Source organism: Euprymna scolopes, chromosome 41, assembly GCF_053919585.1.
Source record: "Euprymna scolopes isolate OS-2025 chromosome 41, ASM5391958v1, whole genome shotgun sequence".
Classification (NCBI taxonomy): Eukaryota; Metazoa; Mollusca; class Cephalopoda; order Sepiida; family Sepiolidae; genus Euprymna; species Euprymna scolopes.
In genome coordinates, this window is record NC_136522.1 from 15,108,113 (window position 1) to 15,120,757 (window position 12,645).

General features: G+C 36.0%; 1 protein-coding gene across 6 annotated transcripts in view; it reads right to left on the reverse strand.

Annotated features, from left to right (window-relative positions):
• Positions 1-6,759: 6,759 nt before the first annotated feature.
• LOC145266355 (uncharacterized) overlaps positions 6,760-12,645 on the reverse strand; it is a 142,555-nt gene continuing 136,669 nt past the window's right edge. For all 6 annotated transcript variants that reach the window (XR_013864704.1, XM_080121975.1, XM_080121971.1 and 3 more), the window contains 3 exons: positions 11,798-11,986; positions 11,269-11,573; positions 6,760-7,310 (listed from right to left, as the gene is read on the reverse strand). Coding sequence is in view for 5 of the 6 variants with exons in the window: in XM_080121975.1 (XP_079978101.1) it covers positions 7,140-7,310; positions 11,269-11,573; positions 11,798-11,986 (665 nt within the window). In the remaining variant the exon portion in view is untranslated. The remainder of the gene's footprint in view (positions 7,311-11,268; positions 11,574-11,797; positions 11,987-12,645) is intronic.

A 12,645-nucleotide genomic window follows, 5' to 3' on the forward strand; every position in this document is an offset into this window, starting at 1 on the left:
TATTAAATAACCTGAAAAAGGTTGATATGCCGTAATACAAAACCAACCAATCAGACTGTCTTGGAGCTGCAGTTCATTGAGCATCTAATCTTTGCCTTCTCCAGCTTACTCCTGATTTTGTGACGCTTGTAAAGCATTTTTCTCATTCTCTCCGTCCGCTGATCGTCAATCTCTCCAACTCTTTCACTTTTCCTATGCTGAGATTGCTTAGGTATTCAATTTTTGGGGGAGGGTAGGGTCAATGAGTCTACATTTAGAAGCCAAGCAGATATCTGAAATATATGGAACAGATCTGATATAAATATGGAATAGTTTTATGATATAAATGTGGTCTGATGAACTCGTTGCACTTGTGTCCTGTTAATGTACATATCTCCCAACAAACTCGCTTAGCAACAAAATCTTCCCCTTTTCGCTGTTGAGGTCTCTAAATGCCAGAAAGTTTCTTCCCTCACACAGATTTTGGATCTCTCTTCCTGCTTCCCTCGCTGTACTGATATGCAGAAGTTTACCTGTAACATAAACCAAAATCTTGCTAACCTTTCCTAGGTATGGTCGCAAATAGTAGCCGCTTATTTTTTCGTGCGTTAAACACAAACATGTGTGGCAGTGTGGCAGTTGTAGAAACGATAATTAAATATATCTAATAGGTTTACCTCACAAAACTCAACGTAAGAGATTATGAATTTTTACAAAATTTATGTGGACACGTAGAATTATTTTAAAATTTTTTTTTTTTTTTTTTTTGCATTAATGAAAAAAAAACTAATTCGTTAAGTTGTTCGGCATTGTTAAATATAAGGGAGACAACTCATACATGATGAGTTATTTCCCTTGAAAATAGTTCTGATTACTTCGTATTTTTGGATAATGCGTCATTGGTCTGAGGGAGACAACCCATTTTACTAAGAGATCCATTCATATTTTGGGAGCCTTAAACCCCGCAAAACATTTAACATTACAAAAACATTAATGACAAATAAAGAAGCTGATATTTAGGCTTGACAATGTCCCTGAAAAAGTCGTTTCTGATAAATTACAAAAATGCCCTGGAAAAGTCACTACTGATTAATTGTAAGAAAAAAATGGCGCTTATACAGTTTAGTCAAGACATTAAAAAATGAAAATATTGAAAAACAAAGTTATAGTCTGAAGTTCTCTGAAAAATAATTTCACTTAATTTCCACCAAGTATGTATTTATTTTACAGCGAAAAACCAATTTGTTATGATACCGAGCAAAATTTTCGATTTTTACGAAGAAAAGCTTGTATTAAAGATGGGGAGGGAGTGTCGGCACTTTAACTGGAGTTATCTCCCCGTGGCGTGTTCAACAAATTTCGTAATGGCTGACTTCAACGCACTCTCATAAAAACGTGTTTTTCTGCTGTAAAATAAAAACTACTCGATCAAGTTAAATGAATTTTTTTTTTTTTTTTCGGAGATCTTCAGTCCAAAACAGATACGTACAATATAACCTTTTTTTCGATATTTTCATTTTTTTTTTTTTTAATGTCTTGACTAAACTGTACAAGTACCGAAAAAATGATTCTTTTTTCAACTACTTTATTTAATGTAACTAGGTTTTAACGTTACAAAAACATTAATAAAAAAAATAAAAAAATTTAAAAAAATGAAAAAAAAGAAAGAAAATGCACCGCTGATTGCAGGGAACTTGGGGGGTGGGGAAGGGGCACTCACGTTCACTCCTAACTTGGACGTAAGTGGTTACTATTTGGGATCATGCCCAAGGAAGATTAACAAGATGTTGATTTACCTTCTTTGAGAACATTGCAAAGGCTGCTGCAGTGCTGCAATGTATTTGTTTCAGTTCATATTGCCTCCAAACGAAGTTTGGAAGAAGAATTCTCGGGTAGAGTGCTATTTGTCATGGATATCGGTGATTGGAGAGGCATCTTGTAATTCTTAAAATGAGACCAAATTAGTTTTACTAGCATTAAATGTTACCATCCATTTGCGGCCGCATTTCAATTCAGTCTGGAGATCATTTTCTAACGATTCTGCCATTATTTTAGATGTGTGTGCATCCGTTCTTCTCTTGTGCATGTTATAGAGCGTTGTATCATTAACAAATACACCCATCTCGGACACAATATTATTGGAGAGGTCGTTTATCAGGAATAATAATGATCCAAGAATCGACCCCTGAAACACTCCTGCATTAATGTCATGCTGCTTGGATATACATCCATCAATGACAACCTGGATGGTCCTATTGTCTAAGGAGGATCTAATTATATTTAGTATATGTCCAGTTATACCGTACAATTTAATTTTCTTTAGCAGCTCTTCATGCCAAACTTTGTCAAAGGCCTTGGATATATCAAGGGCTACAGCCCTGGCTTCACCCACCTCATCAAGTACATGATAAATGTATTCAGAGATGACTGTTAAAGTATCTGCAGTAGAACGACATTGCCTGCATCCATACTGTTTGTCAGAGAGAAGATTTGCTTTTGCGAGATAGTGGACTAGTGCTTGATTAATTAAGGTCTCAAAGATTTCAGGGAAGAGGAGGAGGAGGGTGATAGGCTGATAATTGAGAGGGTCAGTTCTTTCACCAGAATTCTTGTACCACAGAGGCCATCTTCCAGCTATTAGGAAAGCAAGATTCAGCAAGGCATTTATTGCAAAGCTTGGAGGCTAGCACATTTAATAAAGCAGGAAGCTTAACTGGCCCCAAGCCAGGTTTAAAAGCAACGTTCATTTATGCGCATGTGTGGCGACTTATATGATTCTCAAGTTAATTACCAACTCATTGAATTTGCTATCCTTTTTGGCCTAATGGTTAGCAAGGAAGACTAATTACCCTACGTTTTCAAGTTCAATCCCATCTCTCTCTCTATCTTTTTTTTTTTATTTGAACCACGTGGAAACTATTCTTAACATCACTTCGTTTTTGTGCCAATATCCTTCACCTGGGCAACGCCGGGTACTCCCCGCTAGTTATTGAATAAATATCGATTGAAAACACATTTTATGACCGTTCTTGAAGGAGCTTTTGTTTTTAAAAAGACTACGCATTCCATAATATATATTTTTTTAAAAATATTTTTACTTTTTCAGTTGTTTTAAAAAACTGAAATTGATTTTTCTAAGTGTTTTCTACCTCGCTATTAAGATTTTAGTGGTTCAACTTATTTTAAAGAGTTTATTTAGATAAAGAAAAAACAAGCAATGTAGATTGTTACTTTTGAACAAAAAATTTCCGAAATGAAAGGGTCATGTCTTAGGAGTCTCGATAATCGCTCAAAAATAGAAAATTAAAGAAAATTCTGAGGTAGATATAGTTTTAAACGAGCCCCCCCCCCCTTCCAAAAGAAAATAAATTTGTATATTTTTAGGTAATGTCCAAGATCAATGCTCGCAAAAAAATCAAGCTACCGGAAGTGAATACGGTTGATTATGTAACGAAATCAAACGGAAGAAAGGAAACCATATATTTATTAAAAACAATTACTTTAGTTTTTAACACTTCTCGTGTTATTACGAAAAAAATTAAAAAAACGTTTCTTGTATTATCAAATAATAAAACAAATATTTTATTTTTAAAAATTTAGTTTTAGCACTTTTTGTGTTCACGAAACAACAAAACGCACTTCTGCAGTATGCAGACGGCGGCCATCTTATCTTGGTGCATTTTCTTTTTCATATGAATAAAGCGAAACTATTGGAACGCAACCTCCTGCCCTTCGGGCCAGGTAGTATTTATTCTGTAATTAGTCCTTGGTCAATGTAGGGGAAACCCTCTATACTGAGACAATTACTGTTTATTAGGATACTACCAAAGTGCCCCCTTTCGGGGGGGGGGGGGCTAGTTTTACCCCTCATTAAAAATGACCTTTGTGGGAGGTTTAAAAGCAACGCCATTTCTTTGTTTTTGAATAACTACGTTAAATTTTAACGCTTCACACTTCCGGTCGCGTCATGGAGTAGCGGTAAGACATCAGATTTTCTTTCACTTTCTTTTCCGCCTTCGCGTCACGGGTTCGAGCCTGCCTGCCAACTACCACTTTTTTTTTTTTTTTTTTTAATTTGCTCAACACACTACAAAACAAAGTGTAGTATCTGTTCTCTGATACATACACAGCGCTAGGCAGTGTTGTTCTGGCGACACATTCTCGTGCCCGGAACACCTGACGAGCTTGTTGGGTAGCGTTCTGTCCGCACCCCCACTTGGTCTGTCTTTCTCTGCTCTACCCCCTAATGGGGGGATCCGAGCTGATAATTTATGACCTTCCTGCGTGGGAGGGTCGGAAACACTTTCTCTCTTCTCACTACAAACACCCAGGCAATGCCGAGCACCCAGACTAGTCCACATATAAGGAGCCATTTATCTCATTGTTTAGACAATTATATTATTAATTTTTATATTAAAGAGCGTAGCTGATAAAATACATCCTTGTGGGACGACTCCTTCCTGTGTTTTTGTGTCTGATAGGGTAGGTCCAATTCTTACGTTAAAACTTCTATCAGATAGAAAATCTTTTATCAGTATGGGTAGTCTGCCCTTTAATCCAAGATTGTATAGGTCTTTAATTATACTCTGTCGCCATGTTGTATCATATGCCTTTTCTAAATCAAAAAAAAAAAGATAGCTATTGCATGTTCTTTTTTAATGAAAGCTTCTTTGATAAAGGTCTCCAATCAGATTATGTTGTCCATTGTTTCTCTTTTGTTTTTAAAATCACTTTGTATGTTGGCAATTGAGTCATCGGTTTCCAGATACCAGTTCAGTCGTTTATCATTCTTTCAAATGTTTTGCAGAGACAACTTGACAATGCAATTAGTCGGAAATTTTGTGGATCTGAATTGTCTTTCTCTGGCTTAGGGATGGGGGTCACGATAGCGTGTTTCTAGCTATTCGGTAGTTTTCTCTTGAACCATATTTTGTTGAGCATGTTTAAAAGATGTGTTATTGATTTGATTTTGAAGCTAAATGATTCTCGTCAGAAGAGAAGGGCCAGAATTATACAAACTGTAAATATACAAATGCATCAGAAGTGTTTGTCTAACGCAAAGCAACAAAACTTTTTGGTTAAAACGCCAAGATAATATTGTTGGTTTTAGCGTTGTAAATTATAATAGTAAAAAACAAAAACGATTCTCTTAATAGTCGCATAAAGACTACGCTTTGTATTATTAATGTTATTGTATCAGAAGTGTTTGTCTAACGCAAAGCAACAAAACTTTTTGGTTAAAACTTCAAGCAGAGGTTCGCTAGTCACAAGTTGAGTCGAGTAGAGTTCGTTGTTCATAGCATGAGATACACGTCAACGTTCTCTATTCGCATGTCTTAAACGCTTCTCTCACTCCTCCCAGCGACTTGCCTTTTATGTTTTGGGCACACCGAATTTGTATATACCACACGAGACTACTCGAGATCCACGCGTGACCGGAGGCTTTAAAAGACAACAGCCGCCATCTTGGGCCTCTTTTTTTTTTTTTTTTTTTCTTTTTCTGTCTTTCAGCCTGCTGCCGAGACAGATTCTCGCCCGTTTCTGAGGTAGGTCCTCTCTATGTCTACACCAAAAAAGGTCTAATGACATTCAGATATGAGATGAGAATGAAGGAATAGGTTACAATTGTAAATAGTAATTAAAAGTAGGTACAACGTATAAGAGTAAATCAGAAGGGTAACTTATATGTAGGTGATAGTGAAAAAAATAAAAAATTAGGTCACTATGAAATAATGGGGAACATTAAAGAAAAGCCAACAATAAAAGAACGGAAACAATAGGGAAGAAAGAAGAAAAAGTTGGTTGGTTTGTTTTACGGCCTATCAACCCTTTTCAGGTTATTTAATGCCGAATCTGGTGATTTTGAAGAACGATTTTTTAATATAGTATATTTGTTTTTTTAAGTCGTATTCTATTTAACCCATAGTTGGGACCCTAACAGGTGCTACCACTCCGGGTCAGAGTGGACCTGGGAGCAATGGCAATTAAAGGGTGGCTCCACACTCCCTAAGGCCTGCAAGCTGGGGCCTCACCATCGGATATAGTTTAAGGTCATATCCAGGACCAGAAGAAAAAGTGAAAAAAAAAAAAAAAAGGAGACAGAAACAGCAAATAGCTGACGAAATTGCAAAGAACACAAGGAGGAGTGAATATACTTCCTTCCTGGCTCTGCCACTTTGGTTTTCATCCATAAAGTAAATTTCAGTGTCTAAAGATAATTTGATACTGGAGATATTCATAATCATACCTTATTTCCAAAAGAGGGGAGATATAACACTTGAGAAATATTTGGAATCAAGTCTCCCCTTGTCGTTATTTCAGATCATTTGAAACCATAACAGCAAGTTTTAGTCTCCCCTAAATTAAGGCCAGAGGTCTGGGGAAAATATCAGATATTTTGTAATTCATATGCAAAAACAGGAAAATAAACAACTATGATTAAAACATTGGTAAATGTGCAGTATCTTTCCACCCTAAAAAAAATCCTTTAAAATTACCACTATTATAGGTTTTCGAGGGCTAGGGTTAGGTTTTCGAGGGTGTTGAAAATAAAAATAATATTTAAAATTCCAGAAAACGAGTAGTTTCGAAGATATATAGGAATTATAGTTTCAAAAAGTGAGGAACATGTGAACAAAAACATAAAAACGACATGTTGCCCTCGCTTAAAAACTTGACTTGCTCTTAAGATCATTTTTCAATACACTTCAATAAGTTAGGGTTAAGTTAGGGTTAAGTTAGGGTTAAGCAGTGTAAAATAAGAACTTTTATGGCGAACAATTTGAAATCTTGAACACATGCAAAAATTTATTTTTTTTTTTTTTTTAAATGTACAACTTTTTTGAAGTGTTCTTTAAAAATGGAATTTTTAATATGCACAATTATGTTGACTTTTTATTGAGTTTTTTGGGGTTTTTTGTTTTTTTTTTACAAAGGTGTCAACACTTATAAAGGCCCAGATGCCACTTAAGGATGTCTGGACAAGAATGGGAAAAAACATGTCTACATTCATTAATACAATTACTGAACTTGTTTATGCTTTTGTTTTTTTGGTCAGCAGATTTGAAAAGTGAAATCAGTTTTAAGTTGACATTTTGGATTTTATATGTCCAGAGTTAATCAGCATTTTGATTCAGCTTTTTATTCATTTTTTGCTGTTTTTATTTCAATATTAGTTTAGTATTGGGACAAGATTGTTGCAGACGGTTTGCAATGGAATTTTCCGGGGCTTGTTCAGAACTGGAGAAAAGTCCAAGTCTTTCAATTGGGAGGTAAGAAATCGGAATCATTGCCTCGACCTCACGGCACAAATGGGCATTGAAAATTATCATCTGAAAAAGGAAACAGAAAAAGATATTTTAATATTTTATGAAATCATAAAATAAATTGAAATATTCATTTTTTATCATTAAGATAATAATATTAACTAGCGGGACCTGTGGAAATTCCACAGGAGACTCCTTCATATGTAATATAGTGATGTTGGCAATGTAGATGTCTCGTGTAAATGGAGACGCTCTGGTATTATTGTAGGTCTTTCGTTAAAACTGCAAAGTATTTATATAAGCTAGTTGAGACGTCTGGCATAACCCGGTTGTAAAGTACACTTAAATATGATATATTTAAATTCTTGCAGATTTTGTATATATATATATATTATAGAATTAACGTTCTATCAATTTTTATATATTATAAAGTTGTGATTTCAAAAATAAAAATTATATCCATGTGACTTAGATGTATCAGCTTGAATTGAAACCAAAACTTATGAAAAAAAAAATATATATATATATATATATATATATATATATATATATATATATATATATATATATATATAAAAATTGAGTTCCTTCAGCTATAGTCAAAACCAAAAACCAAGAATTCTTGATAAAATTACTTTACGAAAAATAGATTACTGGAGTGTCATCAGCTGTGATTAAAACCAAAATCAAAACTTAAGAATTCTTGATAAAATTATATATAACTGGGTTATGCCAAAGTATCCCTGCTAGCTTATATAAATATTTTTGAAGTTTTAACAAAAGAATTGCAAGAATTTAAATAATAATATATATATATTTTGTTAAAACCGCAAAAATATTTATATAAGTTAGCAGGGATACCTGGCATAACCCAGTTGTAAAGTACACTTTTTTTTTTTTTTTTTTAATTACATTTTCACCCCAAACAAGGCACATTGCCACTTTGGTGTAGGGGGCTACTATCAGGGGCAACAACTACTGGGGTACTATGTAGGGATTTGGGCAGCAAGATGTTGGTTCACGTTGCACTTGAACTTCTGCATGTCAGTACAGTTGGGGAAGCAGTGACCTGGAATGGAATTCCAAACTCTAGCGGTTCTGGGGAAGAAACTACTGGAGTAGAAAGATCTTTTACATCTAGGGATCTCTACAGTGTGGGGGTGGGATTTTGCAGCTTGTCGGGTCTGTCGAGGGTGTTCACGTCGTGGGGGCACAAGTGCTTGCAGTTCATCAGAGCATTCACCATTAAAATACTTGTAGAACAGGCAGAGGGATGCAACGTTTCGTCGATGGGACAGAGGCTGAAGCTTAGATGCCAGTTTAGGGCCTATCAGATTTGCGACTCTTTTGAACCTTGTCAAGGAGCGAGAGACTAGTAGCAGATGCACCAGCCCAAATATGACAGCAATACTCCATACATGGGCGAATGGTTGCCTTATAGAGATACAGGATACTTTCGGGTGTTAGTTTTCTAGCACGGTAGAGAGAGCCTACCTTCTTTGCAGCGGCCCTTGCAATGCCCTCGATGTAATTGTTCCAACTCGTGTTTCCTATGAACGTTAGGCCAAGGAGCTTGAAAGATGTACTCTCAGATAAAGAGTCATTGGCCATTGCTATAGGTGGTAGAGAAGGTTTCTTGTAATTATTGAATGAAACTAGTTTAGTCTTGGCGGCATTGAACGTGACCATCCATTTTTGTCCCCATTCCACTACTGATTGGAGGTCATCCTCTAGTGTTTCTGCCATTTCTTTAGATATATGTTCATTTGTTTTCCTGTCGTGCCTGTTATAGAGTGTGGTGTCATCAGCATATATACCCATCTCAGAGGCAATTTTGTCGGGGAGGTCATATATGAATATCAGGAACAGTAGAGGTCCAAGGATAGACCCCTGGGGCACTTCCGCATTTATATCATATTGTTTAGATGTACGACCGTCGAGGACAACCTGGATTTTTCTCTTATCTAAGAAGGATTTAATTATGTTAAGTATTCTACCAGTGATACCGTATGATCTAATCTTCCTGAGGAGACCCTCATGCCATACCCTGTCAAAAGCCTTAGATATATCTAGAGCTACCGCTCTGCCCTCTCCGCTTTGTCCAGTGAATGGTATATACGTTCAGAGATTACAGTTAGGATGTCTGCTGTGGAACGGGCTTGTCTAAATCCATATTGTTGGTCAGTCAGAAGTTTAGCATCTGTAAAGTGATGGACTAGAGCATGGTTAATTAAGGTCTCAAATATTTTGGCAAAAAGTGGGAGGAGGCTAATGGGGTGATAATTTAATGGGTCTGTTCTTTCGTCAGAATTCTTGAATACTGGTACCACAGAAGCAGTTTTCCAACAGCCCGGAAAGCAAGATTCATTAAGGCATTTGTTATAGAGTTTGAAGAGAACTGGAGCTACTTTGACTGAGCACTTTTTTAATAGCACAGCTGGGATGAGATCGGGTCCACATGCTTTTGAAGTGTCAAGGTTTTTTATGATAGCATGCACCTGAGCAGGGGTGATTTCCAGATCGTCTAGCATGGCGTCTGTCCGCATAGGAAATTCAGGTAGGGGGTGGTTGGAAGGGTTCAGTGTGGAGTTTGAGGCAAACCGACTGGCAAGCATGTTAGCCTTTTCGGTTGCTGAGCAAACAACCTCGTGATTGTTGGTTAGTGGGGGAATTGTTGATTGCCCATTATTTACTACACTGTTGTAGATTTTCCAGAAGTCATAAGTTCCTAGTTTTTGTGTTTCGATGTGTTATTTTAGTGGTTTCCGTAAATTCTCTCTTAGCTGTCGCTATTTCTTTCTTAACGTTATTTCTAGCTTCTATGTACTTCTGTTTGTTTGAACTGGACTTATGTCGGTTAAATCTGTGGTATGCATGCTGCCTTTGAGCAATGGCAGTTGCACAAGTCGAAGTAAACCATTGGGGAGAGTGGGGTTTGCTATAGAATTTCCGCATGGGAACATGCGCTTCGATTGCAGTTTTGAACCATTCAGTGGTCTCGTTTGCACACTGTTCAGCAGGAAGAGAAAAAATATTTCCCCATGGGGCATCTCTGATAAGATCTCTGATGGCTTCCCAGTCAGCCTTTTTATAATATCTGGTTCTTTTGAGCACTGGCTCTTCAGTTTTGGCTTTAGAAGGGTGATTTCAACCATTATCACTGCAATTCGTTATACAATCATCAGGAACCGTGGTTAAAAACAGATCTAGAAGTGATGCGTGTTGTTCTTCCTGGTCAGGGAAACGGGTTGAAAAAGTAACAACTTAAATACGATATTTTAATTCTTGCAGATTTTGTATATATTATAGAATTAATGTTCTATCGATTTTTATATATTATAAAGTTGTGATTTCAAAAATAAAAAAAATATATCCATATGACTTGGGTGTATCAGCTCCAATCGAAACTGAAACCAAAACTTATGCAAAAAAAAAAAAAAAAAGGGAACTCAATTTATATATGTATAAATTGAGTTCCTTCAGCTTTAATTGAAACCAAAACCAAAGAATTCTTGATAAAATTATTTTACAAAAAATAAATTACTGGAGTGCCATCAGCTGTAATTGAATGAAGAATTCTTGGTAAAATTATTTATAAAAAAAATAGATGACTTAACTGCTATCAGCTTTAACCGAAACCGAAACGTATCAAGAATTCTTGGTAAAATTATATATTACAAGAAATAGAAGTCCATAACAATTAAACGACAGTAACTCGGATGTAAGCATGACACAGAAAATAAATAACACACAGGCTATCCTATTAATATATAGATATTAATAAAAATAATTGTAAAAAAAAAAACGATAAAATTTTAAATCATACATTTATAAAAAACCTAGCACAAAAGAAAAACCCAGATATATCTTTATATCATGGTGGCTGGGAATATAGAAAGGCAAGTGGCAAGCGACAAACCAGGTGCTGAGTGAGATCTTAAACGGAATGCGAAGAATTTGGTTAAAGCATATTAAGATATTCAACAGATCAATTATGTTGAAAGTGAATTCCAAAATATCTCACCTGCTTGATGCCAGATGATATCGATCGGAAAACAGATCGATGGGTGGTCAAGGTAGTGCATAAAATGACGTCCGCTTGGGACAGGATCTCGATGGCACGCTGTTGTTTGAAGTCGTCGCCGTACAAAGATTGATCATAAATCTCGGCAAAGGCATTCATTTCTTCCATCAATTGTTCGTTAAACGAACAAAGTTTCTCATGAAGAAAGATGTTTGCCGACGTGCACAACGATCGACTTTCATCGGAGACATCAGCAACTCTGACGACATCCATTTGGGTTAGCAAATTCTCAGTCTGCAAATAATCTTGGAAAGAAATTTGAAAAAATAGGAATAATAAAGTCCAATGTGTGTGAAAGAAAACATTGTTGGGTTTTCGATAAGAGGGAATTTAAAAAAAAAAAAGGAACAAAAATAAGTTTGCTCTCAAGGAGAAAAGAAAATCACAATTTTTAATTAATGAAAATTTGTAAGTTATATATATATATATATATATATATATATATAATATGTAAAAAAATTGTATTTACCGACGATGATGTCGAGTTCAAATTGAGTTGGAGTGCAAATCAAAACGGGACACTTTGTATATGTTTCCCGGATCATTAAGACGCTCGCATAATATTCAAACCAACGGATCAAATGTGTTAAATTCGAGTGGATGTTGTCACTTGCGATCACAACAAACTCATTTTCTTCAAACACAGAGAAAATCTCAGCTGCAAAAACAAAAGTTGAAAAAACAACAACTATAAAAAGATGTGCCTTTTATTAAAACAATAGCAAGTAACTCTAAATGAAAAAAAAATGGAGAAACAGAGCAAGAGAGAGAGTATAAAATAGAGAGGGAGTATAAAAGAGAGAGAGAGGGAGTATAAAAGAGAGAGAGGGAGATACTGAGTTTCTGCATATCAGTACAACTTTAGATCATATTTAACACTGCCATAAACAAGAAGGTCATATACAACAACTACAAGACCATGTACATGTACTGCCAGGTTATATACAACAACTACCAGGTTATATACAACAACTACCAGGTCACATGCAACAACTACCAGGTCACATGCAACAACTACCAGGTCACATGCAACAACTACCAGGTCACATGCAACAACTACCAGGTCACATGCAACAACTACCAGGTCACATGCAACAACTACCAGGTCACATGCAACAACTACCAGGTCACATACAAGAAATACCATGTCACATGCAACAACTACCAGGTCATACACAACAACTACCAGGTCATACACAACAACTACCAGGTCATACACAACAACTACCAGGTCATACACAACAACTACCAGGTCATACGCAACAACTACCAGGTCATACGCAACAACTACCAGGTCATACGCAACAACTACCAGGT